General features: G+C 32.2%; 2 protein-coding genes across 17 annotated transcripts in view; one reads left to right on the top strand and one right to left on the bottom strand.

Annotated features, from left to right (window-relative positions):
• The window catches only part of S6KL (ribosomal protein S6 kinase like), a 147732-nt gene that overhangs the window by 127824 nt on the left and 2517 nt on the right, over positions 1-17391 (bottom strand). For all 16 annotated transcript variants that reach the window (XM_074115613.1, XM_074115612.1, XM_074115607.1 and 13 more), the window contains exons 5-8: positions 17119-17242; positions 16872-16979; positions 13744-13902; positions 12633-12721 (exon numbers count right to left, since the gene is read on the bottom strand). In XM_074115613.1, coding sequence (XP_073971714.1) covers positions 12633-12721; positions 13744-13902; positions 16872-16979; positions 17119-17242 — 480 coding nt within the window. The remainder of the gene's footprint in view (positions 1-12632; positions 12722-13743; positions 13903-16871; positions 16980-17118; positions 17243-17391) is intronic.
• Positions 3312-5847, top strand: LOC141447776 (uncharacterized). Its single transcript, XM_074115614.1, has 2 exons — positions 3312-3578; positions 4282-5847. The coding sequence occupies exon 2, from the start codon at positions 4283-4285 to the stop codon at positions 5468-5470; it is 1188 nt and encodes a 395-aa protein (XP_073971715.1). The 5' UTR covers positions 3312-3578; position 4282; the 3' UTR covers positions 5471-5847.

The following is a 17391-nucleotide window of genomic DNA, read 5'->3' as shown; positions in this document are numbered from 1 at the left end:
TATTATATTTAATGTTTAATATGAGAAATTTATAGTGAAGTATGTTTGGCGGTTATAGGCAAGACCCGCAAAGCTAAGCTGTATTGCGGTGCTAGTCTAGCCATTGTATTATATTTAATGTTTAATATGAGAAATTTAAAGTGAAGTATGTTTGGCGGTTATAGGCAAGACCCGCAAAGCTAAGCTGTATTGCGGTGCTAGTCTAGCCATTGTATTATATTTAATGTTTAATATGAGAAATTTATAGTGAAGTATGTTTGGCGGTTATAGGCTAGACCCGCAAAGCTAAGCTGTATTGCGGTGCTAGTCTAGCCATTGTATTATATTTAATGTTTAATATGAGAAATTTATAGTGAAGTATGTTTGGCGGTTATAGGCAAGACCCGCAAAGCTAAGCTGTATTGCGGTGCTAGTCTAGCCATTGTATTATATTTAATGTTTAATATGAGAAATTTAAAGTGAAGTATGTTTGGCGGTTATAGGCAAGACCCGCAAAGCTAAGCTGTATTGCGGTGCTAGTCTAGCCATTGTATTATATTTAATGTTTAATATGAGAAATTTATAGTGAAGTATGTTTGGCGGTTATAGGCAAGACCCGCAAAGCTAAGCTGTATTGCGGTGCTAGTCTAGCCATTGTATTATATTTAATGTTTAATATGAGAAATTTAAAGTGAAGTATGTTTGGCGGTTATAGGCAAGACCCGCAAAGCTAAGATGTATTGCGGTGCTAGTCTAGCCATTGTATTATATTTAATGTTTAATATGAGAAATTTATAGTGAAGTATGTTTGGCGGTTATAGGCAAGACCCGCAAAGCTAAGCTGTATTGCGGTGCTAGTCTAGCCATTGTATTATATTTAATGTTTAATATGAGAAATTTAAAGTGAAGTATGTTTGGCGGTTATAGGCAAGACCCGCAAAGCTAAGCTGTATTGCGGTGCTAGTCTAGCCATTGTATTATATTTAATGTTTAATATGAGAAATTTATAGTGAAGTATGTTTGGCGGTTATAGGCAAGACCCGCAAAGCTAAGATGTATTGCGGTGCTAGTCTAGCCATTGTATTATATTTAATGTTTAATATGAGAAATTTAAAGTGAAGTATGTTTGGCGGTTATAGGCAAGACCCGCAAAGCTAAGATGTATTGCGGTGCTATTCTAGCTATTGTATTATATTTAATGTTTAATATGAGAAATTTAAAGTGAAGTATGTTTGGCGGTTATAGGCAAGACCCGCAAAGCTAAGATGTATTGCGGTACTAGTCTAGCCATTGTATTATATTTAATGTTTAATATGAGAAATTTGCAGTAAAGTATGTTTGGCGGTTATAGGCAAGACCCGCAAAGCTAAGATGTATTGCGGTGCTAGTCTAGCCATTGTATTATATTTAATGTTTAATATGAGAAATTTATAGTGAAGTATGTTTGGCGGTTATAGGCAAGACCCGCAAAGCTAAGCTGTATTGCGGTGCTAGTCTAGCCATTGTATTATATTTAATGTTTAATATGAGAAATTTAAAGTGAAGTATGTTTGGCGGTTATAGGCAAGACCCGCAAAGCTAAGCTGTATTGCGGTGCTAGTCTAGCCATTGTATTATATTTAATGTTTAATATGAGAAATTTATAGTGAAGTATGTTTGGCGGTTATAGGCTAGACCCGCAAAGCTAAGCTGTATTGCGGTGCTAGTCTAGCCATTGTATTATATTTAATGTTTAATATGAGAAATTTATAGTGAAGTATGTTTGGCGGTTATAGGCAAGACCCGCAAAGCTAAGCTGTATTGCGGTGCTAGTCTAGCCATTGTATTATATTTAATGTTTAATATGAGAAATTTAAAGTGAAGTATGTTTGGCGGTTATAGGCAAGACCCGCAAAGCTAAGATGTATTGCGGTGCTAGTCTAGCCATTGTATTATATTTAATGTTTAATATGAGAAATTTATAGTGAAATATGTTTGGCGGTTATAGGCAAGACCCGCAAAGCTAAGCTGTATTGCGGTGCTAGTCTAGCCATTGTATTATATTTAATGTTTAATATGAGAAATTTAAAGTGAAGTATGTTTGGCGGTTATAGGCAAGACCCGCAAAGCTAAGCTGTATTGCGGTGCTAGTCTAGCCATTGTATTATATTTAATGTTTAATATGAGAAATTTATAGTGAAGTATGTTTGGCGGTTATAGGCAAGACCCGCAAAGCTAAGATGTATTGCGGTGCTAGTCTAGCCATTGTATTATATTTAATGTTTAATATGAGAAATTTAAAGTGAAGTATGTTTGGCGGTTATAGGCAAGACCCGCAAAGCTAAGATGTATTGCGGTGCTATTCTAGCTATTGTATTATATTTAATGTTTAATATGAGAAATTTAAAGTGAAGTATGTTTGGCGGTTATAGGCAAGACCCGCAAAGCTAAGATGTATTGCGGTGCTAGTCTAGCCATTGTATTATATTTAATGTTTAATATGAGAAATTTATAGTGAAGTATGTTTGGCGGTTATAGGCAAGACCCGCAAAGCTAAGATGTATTGCGGTACTAGTCTAGCCATTGTATTATATTTAATGTTTAATATGAGAAATTTGCAGTAAAGTATGTTTGCTAGTCGCCTCCGACCACGACACCTAATTTGGTAGTTGGACGTCAAGTCCCACCTTAAAAAAAAATAAGCATTGCTTTACTTTTTTCTTTAATTATGAAGCAAATTATATAACTAGTAATGTTAGACCGGAAAGAGGTGCGAGCAGTTGAAGGACTCCGATCAGCTTCCAGGTACAGCTTCGGCAAGCCTTTCCGAACAGAGAGGCCTGGGAAGCGCCAGTTTCCCCGGCAATTCAATGAGGTTAACTTCTAGACGATGAAGAGAGGGGTGTGTGGGCCAGGGTGATGGGGTTAATCTCTGGGGTTTGGACATCTCAGCTGGTCTTTCAGGCGGAGGTTGGTCGCTATATCTCTCTTGGTGCTGAATGATCATAAAACGATACATCCACTTTTTTTTTTTCTTCTTTGCATAAACTTCCTTTTTCTTCAGGTAGATAGTCTTCGAAACTAGTTTCGGGTTAAAGCTTGGAATTTTGTTTTAAGAAGCCAAAACGCCAGCAAAGAAGCCAGCCAATACTTCCTCCAAGCAAAGAAGAAGCATTACATCAATATATGTACATACACACCAACAAACAAATACAAATAATACATACAAACAGAAAAACAAGCAAGATGCCTGGAGAACAGCACACGACCGAGTGACCTTGCAGTGAAGGCGGTGGTAGTAGAGGATTAGTTGTGGGGTGGGGGGGCAGCCATCCACGGCTACCTATATAACCTAGACCCGACACAGCCTGCCTACATTCCAGTGCGATCAGTCTGCGCGTCAATAAACATTTTATAAATTTAGAACATAAAAGTAACCCCCCCCTTGATAAATAATTTTTATTTATTTTAAGAAAAAAGTAATTTGTGTTCGACTTGCTCATCTTTTTCAGTTGTTTTTTTTTTAAGTTTGAAGTTACGGAAGTTATTTTTTTTTTAATTTTTAAATAAACTTTGTTGCGTGTTTCGTCAAGCAAAAAACTTAAACCTTAGGATATCAGGTAAGCCAAATATATTATTTAATTTTTTGATTACTTTATTTATCGAAATGGTAACTTATTTATTTCATTTAAAAATGTAGCCAATTTCAAAATAAAATAAATAAAAGCCAATCAAAAGATATTATTTTTAAAACCCCTCAAAAAGTGAAATTGATGCCCGCAATCGTTCCCCAAAATGGTGAAAAGTACCCTTTTTCCGTGGATAACTTACGATTCAAGTTTCCCCAAATTTTCAAATATTTCTCAATACTTACGACTTTGGCAGAGAGGAGGGTGCGAAATTTGTTTTTTTTTTATATATATATATATATAAATAATCATGAATTAAAAAAACCTTAATTATAAAATTAAATATAAAAATTTTGAAATAGAGATTAACTAATAATTACATTTTATAAATTTTTTGTTTTTTTTTAATTCGAGCCTTATTAAACAGTTTTTAAGTACGCAGTTTGTGCAACATTGCATTTTTTTTTAATTACGCAACTAATTCTCTCTTTTTTTAAGCTCACAAATGAGGGTTTATATAACTTAATGCATGAATATTGATATAAATTAATCAAGAACATTTTTTGGGCAGGGAGAAGCCAACATTTTCGATTATTATTAATATTATTTATTTTATTTTATTTTATGTGAATGAAATTGGGTTTTGTTAGTAGCAGTATTGAGCAGTATTTTTTTCTGTTTTGATTTTTTACAGGATGAAGTCGTTGTTGTTATTTGTATCGTTGATTGTTTTGGTGGCAAGCATGCCGGTAGATGTGGCCGATAACCATAGTAACAAGGAAAATGTGCCTCTAGTCATTACCGACTATTCTAATGTTGCAAAAGATGATCAAACAAAGAAGACTGTAGTAGAGCCAACGCCAGTTAAGCCGGCTGCCGCCGAGGATCCAAAAACTGTGGAAACTCCATCATCAGTAGCCGCAGCAGCAGCAGTGGAACAGCCAAAGAAAGAGGAAGAAACAACAGGCGAAACTGCACATCCAGAATCAGAGAAAAAACATGAACCTTCTCCAGTAGTACAACAACAAGAACACGAATCCAAAGATGAGAAAAAGGCCGTAGAAGAGCATCAACCAAAAGAAGAACCAAAAGATGTGGTAAAATCTGAAGAATTACCACAGCAGCCAGTCGCAGAAGCCGGACCTGCTGCTGCGGTCGTTCCAGCGGTTGTCCCAGAAGTAAAAGCTGATCAGCCAGAAAAAGTTGAACATCATCAAGAACCAGCTGTTGTACCAGCCGTAGAATCCGTTGATCAGGTAAAATCTGAAGCTGTACCGGCTGTACCAGCCGTGGAGAAAAAGAAGGACGAAATTGTACGCGAGGAATTGGCCGCTAAAGCGCAAGAAAAAAATACTGAAGAAGTAAAACCTGTTGTAGCGACAGAAGTGAAAAAAGATGAAGTAAAGAAAGTTGAACACGGTAAGATGGATGAAGCACCAGTAGTGACACCAGTAACTACACCCGTTGTTCAGGAAACCAAGGTAGCTGAACCACAACCACAACAAAAAGAGGAAGTACAACCAGTGCCAGAAGTACAAACTCCGGCAAAAGAGGAGAAAAAAGCCGAACCACAATCTGAACATCAAAAACCACAGGAAGAAGAACAGAAAAAAGTAGACGCACCAGTCGCTGTAGCTGCGGAAAAGGAAGTTGAAGAAAAGAAAAAGGATGTTGTAGCCAAAAAATTGGACGAAAGAAACAGGAGAGAAGCAGCTAGCAAAGATAAGAACGAAGAGAAAAAGCCAACTGAACTGAAGAAGGACGAGCTGAAGAAGGAAAAGGAAGACAAAAAGAAGGCTGCTGAGTCTGTTGAAAAGGACAAAGAGCAAGTTGATTCGACGGTCGCTCAAGTACCTCAGGCAAACAAAGTGGACAAACATTGACTTTAACGCTGGTTTTCTCAAAATATTCTTTCTTAAAACAAAAAACAAAGCAAAAACAAAAAAAAAAAAAAAATTCCAAAGGACAAATAGGGGACAAAACAAAACTTAAATGTTTCCTTGAATTTAAGGTCCCAGCACGTAGTGGTCAGGGTATTTTTATTATTAAAAAAAAAAAAAAACAGGCAGTTTTTTGTCCTCTTCAAAGAAAAAAAAAGGTTTCGAGCCCTCGCTGCCCTATGCAAGTTGCCCTAATAAGATTCAAAAAGGGCAACTCGCCTAGCGAGCAAGGGCCCAAAATAAAACTGCCTTCGGACCCATTCAGACTGATTGTTCCCTCCTTTTAAATCCAACTATTCGAGTCCCACCTTATCCTATTCCCACCAAATCGTAAAAAAAAATAAATATATATATATAATATATATTGTAAGTTTTAAGGGTGCAACACCATAAAAAAAAAAAAAAAAAAAAAATATGATCGCAAAAAAGACGTAAACATAAAAAATTGTATTTAATTTTTTTTTATTTTTGTCAATTTTTAATTTTATTATAATAATAATAAATTTTAATTTCTTTTTTTAAATAAAATTTGCGTTTATTATTTATCACTTTTGATACCCTAATCCTTCACAAAAACAAAAGTAACTTCCGGTCATAGCTGGTTTTCTCAAAATATTCTTTCTTAAAACTTCGGCAAAAAGGAATAATAATAATTAAATTATTATTATTATAATTTAAACTAGTACCCCCACTACACATACTAAAGTGCTACTTCCCGGACAATTGGTATCCCGTAAACTCGGAATTTAGACATCACTTTAAAAAAAAAAAAAAAAAAAAAAACTGGAAATGTCAATAAAAATCTTCAACATTGTTGGCCACACTGCTTAAATGATGACGAAAATACTCCTCATGGTGAAAGATTTATCAGAGACTAAACAGGGTTACTTCCGTTTGACCAATTTCGTCTAAAAACCAAATCTAGGGGGCCCCCGCCAGATCTAGTAACCGAAATATTTCATTCTAACCTTTTTTTCTTTGCTAACTATACTATTCGTAATACAAAGACTAATATCTAAAGATCACATTTATTTTTTTTTACCGAATAGTAGGGAAGCATTTTCGGTGTAAACATTGAAAAAAAAAATTTTTTTACATCATTCTTGCAAGTATAAACAGGAGTCGTAAAATAACAGTATAGGAGTGGCATGAAAAACAAGTTTGTACGGACCAGACTATACGGTGTCCACTATTAATAACACGAAGCAAACAAATTATTTATGCCTTATTTTTATCATCGACAAATTAAATCAATTTGAAAATAACTGACTACTATTTCTGGTTTCAAAAAAAAAACAATTAAAATTCTTAATGAACTCACTTTTTTTACGTTTATTAGCTCTAGACAACTTACCAGCAGCAAGTACTAGGATGGAATCCACGATTGGGAGTTGTGGTAAAACAAAAACAAAAAAAATCTTCTAAACGGAAAATTTAAGTAATTAGTATATTCCTAAAAGTTCAACACTTCCCTTCAATTAGTAATAGCAATTAACATCTAATTAGAGTTTTAGGTTTGAAGCCAAAATATAGCTTGACCTGGAGAAACTACGAAATAAAATTTGGATTTTTGTTCATGAAAATCGACGTAAGGAAATAGGTTCTAGAAGAGATGATTGAATCACTGTCTCGATCATCTCAGACAAAGCAATTAATAGTTTCAAAAAAAAAAAAAAAACTTGTGAAAACTACGAAAACTATAGTAAAAGTTTTATAGTACTGCAGTGGAAATAAAGGCATAGAAGATTTCTTAGTATCATGAAAGTTACGACGTTGTTACTATTTTACAACTGATTGCATTTTTAAAGTCAATCATAAAAATTTAAATAACTAATACGTAATAATAGAAATGAATTAATAGTTGAATATGACTTACATAAAAGTTTAGATTCCATTATAAACTGTTAAAACGAAAACCACATTCATTGTGACGAAGGTTACACAAAAAAAAAAAAACTTCATGTCTAAGGACAATGGCTAGTTTTACCGCCAAGAGAATTTTACTTTAAAACATCTTTTTATAACAAAGGCACTGGTGCGCAAGTTAGTCATGATAAGGTTTCAATTATACAGGTTACTTTTTTTTAACTAACGCACAGTGTAGAATTCTTTAATAAACAAGTTAAAAATACATTGTAACATTAAATGAAGGTTATTTTTCAATAAATAAATCAGTGTTTTATAATTGAATGTTTATTTTTTTTATCGGCATACCTCACTAGAAAAATTATTATCAACTTTTTCTCTTGCTGTAAGTGTTTTTTTTAAAGTAAATCTAAAGATAATAAAAAGGAGTTTAAAAAAGAATAAGAAATGTTAGGATTACGTTGGTGCACACACATACTAGAGGGTATATTAAGGTGCAATGACTGGACGAATAAAGAGGGGAACAGATAGTCCATGAGGAGAAGATATATATATATACATGTATAGGAGGAGGTTCGTCGACCTTGCAGAATGCTGTCGCTAGTTTAGTAACCGGCTATAATAGGAGTATGGAGTACGCAAAAGAAAAAGGAGTTATCACATCCACTGCAACAGTCCCTAATAATATAACTTCCCTTTTTAGGTTATTAGTTTCCATTTAGTTTTACTTGTTGAAGATTTATTTTAATTTTTCTTTCTTGCCATTGTTATGTTTTTAGGGGCTCTCATTTAGAGAGCGTGCTTTCATTTTATTACACTTACTTTAGCCGTCCAAAATCTTTGAAAGGATAGTACCTCTTTAAATCCACCCAATGCTTTTGGTGCTTCCGACAGATATATCAGGATTTTTCATCCATCTTCAGAGATTAAATCATCAGGTTTGAGAAGAGAAATCTAACTTTCACTTATAAAGCTTCTGCCCTTTATCAGCATACAATCTGATTGACTGGATTGGCTCTATCGATGATCCTGGGAGCTAACAGCTTCAACGATGATGATTATCATCAAATTTCTAGTCTTAATAATATTCTTGACGACTTTCTTCAAATACTTGAATTTTTGTCGAATATTTAATTTCACTTAGTGAAAGGAACCACAGTACTTCTGTGTGTTTGTAGCTCCTCTCAAGATATAAAGGTTTAAATTATCCGAAGCATCCTTTTGTTGTCCCTTAGTTCATCTACTCCATCACTAATGGACAACTTCTAGCTACCATAAAGATTTAAAGAATTAGAACTAGAAATTGTGTTGCAATATCTAGTTTGAAACAGGACACCTTTGGCACTTAAGCGAAAGATGCTATATTTCGTGGTCATTAACATGTGAACGCTAAGTATTGCAAATCTCTGACGTACGACAAACCAGAGGGCAAATGGCCCATCATCAGTGAGTGAAAGTTCTGTTTTGCGCATATCTTTTAGAACATTTCACTTTCATTTTTCCATTTAAGAAACCAAATCTACTAAAATGAATTTTCTAATATGTTGAAATATAATTTGATCAGTCTTCTGTAAAAATTCGCTTCCGAAAATTATTTTTATAAATTTGTTGTTGGACTTGTGAACTCGAAAATTGTATCAAAATGAGTGAGTGAAAATTTTCTTATAAATCATTGGAATTGAAAAATAATTGATACTCAGAGATAAAAAACCTACACAACTCCACCGAAGCCCCTCCCATTTCCTTTTTAAACAAAGATTTCTTAAGAAAGAATTTTAAACGGAAGACATAGACCTATCCGTAAGGTATGACCACAGAAAATTTGAAAAATCTACACCAGCAATTTCTTAAGTTTCTGTCTGTATCGTTGGCTCCAAACAGGCACAGCAGGTAAAGTAAAAATAGCTTAGTAGAACTATCAATGACAAAATCACCATTATGAAATATTAATGAACAGTACTTCATCTTACATAATTTCTAAAATAAATCCAATAATAATATTATAGTAACAATATTTACAGATTGCTGAATTAAGATTTTCTAGGATTTTTCAATGGAAAACAACCTTTTTTAAAAATATACAAAGTGATCCATTTAAAACGCACCAATCGCTAATAACTTTTTAGGAAAGCGGAATTTCGAAAAAAAAACCCACGAAGTAAACTATATGTTTTTTTTTTGTCTAGTTTCCAAATTTTCCACCCCCGATGCTGTATCTTTATTTTTTAGCCGGAGTTACGGGCAATAAACCCAATTGGGGTTTCATAAGGACCACTGGTTTTGACCATGATTGTGAAAACTACATAAAAAAAAAAAATTGTGAAAAATGACGTTGACCCCGTTTCCATATTTCCCCTAATATTTGTCCGAGATATTTAAGATCGAAGTTACTATTTTTATCAACTCGTGAACTCGTTTTCAATATTAATTTTCCACCAGAAATACACCAGTTTTGGGGGAGGTCCTCTGACTGCAAAAAATGTTATTGGTGACGCAAAGAATAAAAATAATAATAATAATTAAATAAATAAAATAAATTACTGGCTTCAACTTAGATTCCTCAACGAAGGATGAATGTTAACCGAAGCAAGTATTAATTCACTTACACACTTTTTAATTAAGTATAAAGCATTTATCATTCATCTTAAACAATCTAGCTTACTTAAGACTTTTACTCATACACACTGAACATAATTATTTTTTTTTTTTTGAAATGGTTAAGATAATAATAATAATAATAGCTCAGTGGTTAGCGTCTACTGGATTCCGACGTGATCCTGGGTTCGAATCCTGCTGCTGGCTTTTATATTTTCTCTACCCAGGAGTAATATGGCCACAAATTTCAGTGAAATGTCCCTTTAGAAGAGGAAGGATTATATATCAATACCAATTTATTTAAAAAAACCTTAGATTCAGGGGGACCTTAAAACGGGACATCTCAGTAAAAACTATAAATCAACATTTTACGGGATTTCGTTATTTGCTTTCATGATGTGGAAAAAATAAAATAAATAAAAATAAGTAAGGTACATGTTAGTTAAAATTTTGAATTAATTTTAAGTCCATTAATAAAACTAACATATAATTTCTTTGCGATAATGAGTACAAAGAAAATATTATATCAATGATGAGCAGCTGGAAAATTACTGATAATTATTCTTGATTAACTTAATACTGTGGGAAAAAACATCATCATTTAACTTGTAAGTTTCCATCAAAATAAACAAAAAACAAAATATTACGTCTTGAAGTAGAATGAATGTGGAAGAGCAGTTGGTCTGGTGTTGTTTTCTTTCTTTCTTTACATACAAAGAAAAACTAAATAGGACAACAGGAAACAAAGATAAATTATATAATCAGAGCAAAACTACAAGATCAAGGTCTTCTATTCGTTTGGTAACAGCTGGATGCAAATATAATAATTGCCTCGGGAAACCATTGATTCGTCAGTGGTTTTTATTAATCATCTTAATTGTTCAAATATTGGATTTTCTAGGTGTGTTTCCGCCAGAAATATAACTTGATCACGCAATTTATAAATAAATCAAGTATTTAAAAAAAAAAAAACATCAGAAAGATTAGCCAATTTATAATTAATATTATTTTTTTAAACAAACTTAAAATGCGAAGCGAAATACCTAATAATTTAATAAAAATTCACACGTGTATCCCGTAGAGACAGTAAGCGCTGCCCACAAACGTATTTACCATAAAATAACGCATATCACCGAAAATAGGGTTTTTTTGGGGGGGGGATGCTTCAGAATAATAGAATTCCTAATCACAGAATCTACTAATTCTTAAGACTACCATTTGTAATCACAACATTAGCACGGTGCGGATCCATATTTTTGAGAAATCACACAACACAATTTATAGTTCGGAGTACCTTCATTGGCTATGACAACAAAATGGGACGTATTCAATCATGCATCAAGCGTCTCAATGGAAACATTAAATGATACCTTTTTGTTAGAATGGTTTGGTTTTAGGTACGAGCTTTAAGACTGACGAAATAACATTTATCCAAATTTTTTGTACATGGCTAAATTGCTAAAACATTATCTAAAACTACAATAGCAAAACAAAAAAAAAGAAGTCAACATTATAAATAAAATCAAAACATAAAGTTTACATTATGAAATAAATAGTAATCAACTACTATTCCAATATTTACTTATCATTATAGAACGGAAATTAAATAACGGAACATTAAAACGTTAAAATTCTAAAATTAAATGATAAATGACTGGAAAAAGTTGCAATTTTTACTAGCGATGTTGGTGTTTAATAATAATATTGATTTAGAGCAATAAAAGGTAGCCTGAGTGAAGTCAATTAAGAGCTATTCTCAGGTCAGCTGAGGCGAAATTGGTGCAGTCCAAAAGTAATTCGAATGGGAAATCCCCAAACAATCATTAAAAAATAGAAAAACACCAGCGGAATCCAATTCTTATAATTTAGGTTTCGAATTTTTTTCTCTTTTTTAAATAAAGTTTAAGCGTTACCAAAGTTTATTAAACAAACTCAAACCTATTATTTTCTTATTATGTGTAAGTAATAAATTATTATCACTTCCAAGTAAATCCTAAATGTTTTTCTCCATGATACATTTATGTACTATAAATTCATAATTGAACAAATTAGAGTAGTAAGAACTTTGAAGATAATTGAGTAAATCTTTAAAAAAATCTAAAGTGGTAAAAATCCTTAATTATACTACCGCAATTCACATTATATATAAGTAAATTTCCATAAAAAGTAAACTTTTCTAAAGGAACATGTAATGGACCATCCAACTTCAAGGCAGAAATTATTCTTATAGATCAGTAAAAAGTAAAGTAATCGCCTATCTTTTCAGGCGGGGCTTAACGTCCAACTATCAAATTAGTTGTCGTGCACGGAGGCGACTAGTAAACATACTTTACTAGAAATTTCTTTTATTAACCATTAAATAAAATCCAAGGCCCTAAGACCAGGAATCGAACCCAGTACCACAATACCAATATTAGCTTCGCAGGTCTCTTATAGATCAGTAATTATTAATACTTGTATTAGCACATTCTGGAATTATTTACTTAATTAAGTCCATTCAATTTATCTTAATCAGTCTTATGTTTAAACAAGCAAGATTTGAGCAAAGATTGATTGTGCCAATAGCTTTCATTATTGCCTGGAATTAAATTTTATCATGTATCCTATTTTTTTAAAAAAAATATATAAATATACCACCACTCACCTTATTCGTGATGAGAAAATAGGTAAGAATTCCAAGCGACCACCAGTCCACTGCATGGCCATAACCTTGGAGACTGAACACTTCAGGAGCTTCCCGAAGAAAACATGAAATAAAATAAGACATAACATTAAATTCACTTTTTTTGTTTTATCAAAATTTTTACCAGCTTTATCTTATTGTGATCAAAATGGCTTGGATTAAGGAAAGAAATAAGAAATAACTAGTCTAATCTAATTATAAAAATAACGACATATGATCTAAAAATGGAAAAAAAAAATTAATTTTGTTCAACGTGCACTATAAAGAAATGCAACGAATTAGAATCTTGCACTCAAATTTCCTTACTCACCATTAAGATGCAATCAAACTATTTTAAAATATGTAGAACAATCACAGAAAGTTTCTTTGGAAAAAAAAACCGAATGATTAGTAAATAAATAGTTTAATCTCTGAGATAGGAAGTTATGTTACTATCAAACATGTGTTCAAATACGAATAAAAACAAGAATGTGTGGAAGTACTGCTGCATGTTTTGTTTTATTAAAAGTCAACTGTCTTGAGCATTTAACAGAATTAACTGAGTAGTCATAATCAATTACCTGGAACAATACGAGTTAAAGTAAACATTCTGGCACATCTGATTTGGTTCGTGTTGTGCATTTGTAAATTATGACCTAAACACTAACATATTTAATTGGGAAAATGTACAATAAATTAATCGCAATGCTTTGCACTTTCAATTACGATGGAAATGGTCATCTGAACTATCAAATCTTCCCAGTATCTACCATAAGTGGGAGACGAAGTTTACAAAAACGGCACATTCAAGATTGAAGTGGTTGCCTTATAAAGGTGTTTCTTGGGTGCCCTTTGCTACATTGTTGAGGGAAGACATAATTTTATTTAGTTCAGTGCCAGGCCCTGGCTAAGTACATAATTTAGTTTACAAAAATTTTTATAGTATTCTTTAATGGATAACACATATTTCATCAGTATGTTATTGTCTTGCTAAAAAAAACATTCAAACTTAGAACTAAATAATGTATTACCAAAAAACAAATATTAACCTCACTTAAAATAGTGACTATACATTTTTTTTTTTTTTGCTTACCCATATAGTTTAGAGTTCCACAAATTGTAGACGTTCTTTCGCCGTATCGTAACCATTTGGATAACCCAAAATCAACAACTACAGCGTGCATATTGCTATCCAAAAGAACATTCTCGGCTTTTAGATCGCGGTAGATAACGCCAGCGTTATGTAGAAAATCTATTTAAAAATACAAACATAAAAAAATTGGTATTTGTTACCAGAAAAGCATTAAAATGAATACGATCTACTTTTATGATGCAATAATTCTGTAAATGATGAAAATATTTATAGTGATTTAAATAATAAGTTTCACGATAATCAATTTTAAAATTAAAATGGATCTTGCCTAAAACTGAATTCAAAAGAACTTAATTCTATTTAATTATTTTACACATTATATAGATTACATCAAATATAATCTGTACATATATCATATAGATTCCTTGAAACAAAATTATTAAATAAATAATCACCTACAATTACGAAGCCCAAGTTTCAATTTCCTTCTAAATAGGGCCTTGTCTTAACACCTAAACTCTCCTTCGCGAAGCATTTTGAGGACAGGTTAAGTGCTGCCAAGTTCAGTATTCACTCTACTTATTCAAAATTTTTTAAAAATAAAGATGTCCCTTTATCGTCAAAAGTAGAAGTGTTTAACTCTGTCAGTAGAGCGATTATGAACTATGCTGTGCAAGTGTGGGGTTTTTTGCGTATAGAGGCAACAGAAAAATTGTTTACCTTCTTTATAAAAAGGCTCTTCTCACTTTATAGGTCAACACCAAATTATGTAATATATTTGGAGACTGGAATTGACCCGCCCTTCATATCTACTCTCCAACTGCATTTGAAATATATTCAAAAAGTGTTGCTTCTGCCTAATAATAGAATCCCAAAAATTTTGGCAAGGGAAATAATCAGTAAAAAACTATTTTGGTATAAGGAATTTCAAGCAATTTGTGAAAAGTACAGCTGGGAAAACAGTTACTATTTCATTAATGAGACTAAACAATGTTTTGAAGGTTTACTGGGGAATATTAGAAATGATTTTAAGAACAATTTAATCGTAAAAGCTCAAAACTCCCAGTACCACCGTTTGTATAGTGAGTTAAATTTAAGTTTAGGTAATAATCATTATATTTCTGACGATGTTAATTTCAATTTTATGAAAACAATAATAAAGTTAAGAGGTCAATTGTTAAATTTAAATTACAATATAACACGGAGAGAGGAGATTCAGTTATGTACAATGTGTAATTGTAAGGCCATAGAAAATACTTTCCACTATTTAGCAGTATGCCCGGTGTTGGGTGAGTTCAGGGTAAGGTGGTTCGGTAAGAAATATTTGTCTAAAGAAGAATGTATCAGCTATTTGAATGGTCAGAATTGGGCAGCTTTATATAATTACCACGTTAATGCTTGGAAATACAGGAGTTTTTTAATTGAAAATTATAATACTTAATTACCATTAAAATAACTAAAAATATAATATAATTTTATTTGTTTTATATATTTTAAAGAATCTGGAAGTATTACTGCTTATTTTCTGTTTAGTTTTGGTTTTATTTTTCTGTTTATATCAAGAGTGATTATTATTTTGTTATAAATATATACATATATGTATGAAAATTAAAGAACTATTACGACGCAACTCAGCAGATGGACTATTGTCCATGCTTTGTATGAATCCGTTTATTTGTAAATAGTAGCTTTTGTAATTGATTAATAATAAATACATTATTATTATTATTATTATTATTAATAGGAGATTTAAATAATAAGTTTCACGATAATCAATTTTAAAATTAAAATGGATCTTGCCTAAAACTGAATTCAAAAGAACTCAATTCTATTTAATTATTTTACACATTATATAGATTACATCATATATAATCTATACATATATCATATAGATTCCTTGAAACAAAATTATTAAATAAATAATCACCTACAATTACGAAGCCCAAGTTTCAATTTCCTTCTAAATAGGAAATTGCCATAACTAAACCAGTGCCACCTAGATTTAGCTCATTAAAGAGTCATTAAACAAGATAAACCACTCAGTGCTCAAGTCAAGACTTCCCTTGATTAATTATTTTAGTTAAGATAGTTAGTAAGTTCGATATTGAAATGTTATGGAGACAGAAATTTCTATTTGTACTTGGTATGTTAACTTTTTGAACATGTATAATTTTTTCAAATTATGTTTTAATATGCCAGAAAATACAGTTTTTTTTTCACCCCCTCACACTATCCCCTACCGACACCCTTACGCTCATTCACTCTCTCACTCTCTCTCTCTGTAAAATTTGAATGACTACTGATTTCATTGATTACTCTTATTCTATTATAGAAAGAGAACTTAGCGTAATAGTGCAGATATTAGATTTTTAACTTTCACGGGGAATATCTATTTTTATTAGGTCCTCTAAGTTTGGAAAAGCGATTTTTACAAAATGGTCTGCCGCTCTAATATGGTCAAATTACTACTTTATTTTTTTTTAATTCTACAATGAGTTGATTTGATATTACAAAGAAAAATATTAATATCAAGACGAAAAAAAATTATATCAACCAGTCGCGGCACACCCTACTTTTAAATTATGTACTATAATTTCTTAGAAACTTTAAAACAACGATGGTCGGCAAATACACAATTTAAACATCTTAATTATTGTATTGTAAAAAAATATATTGCTAAGAATAAACTCAAGCGCCAGTTAGCCATTAGTAGTAGTAGTAGTAATCGCCTACTTTTTCAGGCGGGGCTTAACGTCCAACTACCAATCAGGTGTCGTGGACGGAGGCGACTAGCAAACGTACTTTACTATTTTTCATTTAACCATTAAATAAAATCCAAGGCCTAAGTCCGGGAATCGAACCCAGTACCACAATGCATATTAGCTTTGCAGGTCTCGCCTCTTAACCCGCTCGGCTACTGTGGCGCCTCAGTTAGCCATTATAAGAATGGTAAATGGAAATGGGTATTCTCGACTGGTCACCAATTCTTAAAATTACTATAAAATTTGTACGATCTTATGATGTCCGATGGCCGCTAGGCCATCAGCCACCAGCTTAAGAAACTTCAAGCGCCTAATATATGCATTATGCATGAATAAATAAATAATTTTACGCAGCCATAAAGTTACCTAAGGCGGATGCTAGTTCAGCGACGTACAACCTAACAATATCCTCTGGTAAGGCGCCATATTTTTCCATTAAATTAAATAAATCACCTCCATCCACAAAATTGCTCACTAGAAAAGAATAAATAAATAAATTGTTAGTCCATCTAAACGTAGATTTCCTTAAATTGGAAAGATGGAACGACTTTACTGTCTTTAAAAAAAATGAACAAACTCTCCAAGTGGAAAAAAATATATACAGTTACATCACCTATATAAAGACGACCACGATCTTGCCAGTATTGAGGGGAATCAATGATAAAAGGATGATGTCCGCAGATTGTTTGGATCTTCACTTCATCTTTAACTTGGGCTACACAGCTTTCGTTTAGTATCTGAAACACGTAAGTTTATGGGTTAATTCAGTTAATGTAAATAATAAATTTAGATTTGATAACCAAATTATAAAAATGCTAACTTAGACGATAAATTTTTGTAAATAATTTAAAAGAAAATATATTGGACGTTTTGAGGAACGTGGGGG

Source organism: Rhodnius prolixus, unplaced genomic scaffold (assembly GCF_049639745.1).
Source record: "Rhodnius prolixus isolate KJV_2025 unplaced genomic scaffold, Rpr scaffold_13, whole genome shotgun sequence".
NCBI classification, from domain to species: domain Eukaryota; kingdom Metazoa; phylum Arthropoda; class Insecta; order Hemiptera; family Reduviidae; genus Rhodnius; species Rhodnius prolixus.
The sequence above is the reverse complement of the archived record's forward strand: the minus strand, read 5'-3'. Positions and strand labels throughout refer to the sequence as shown.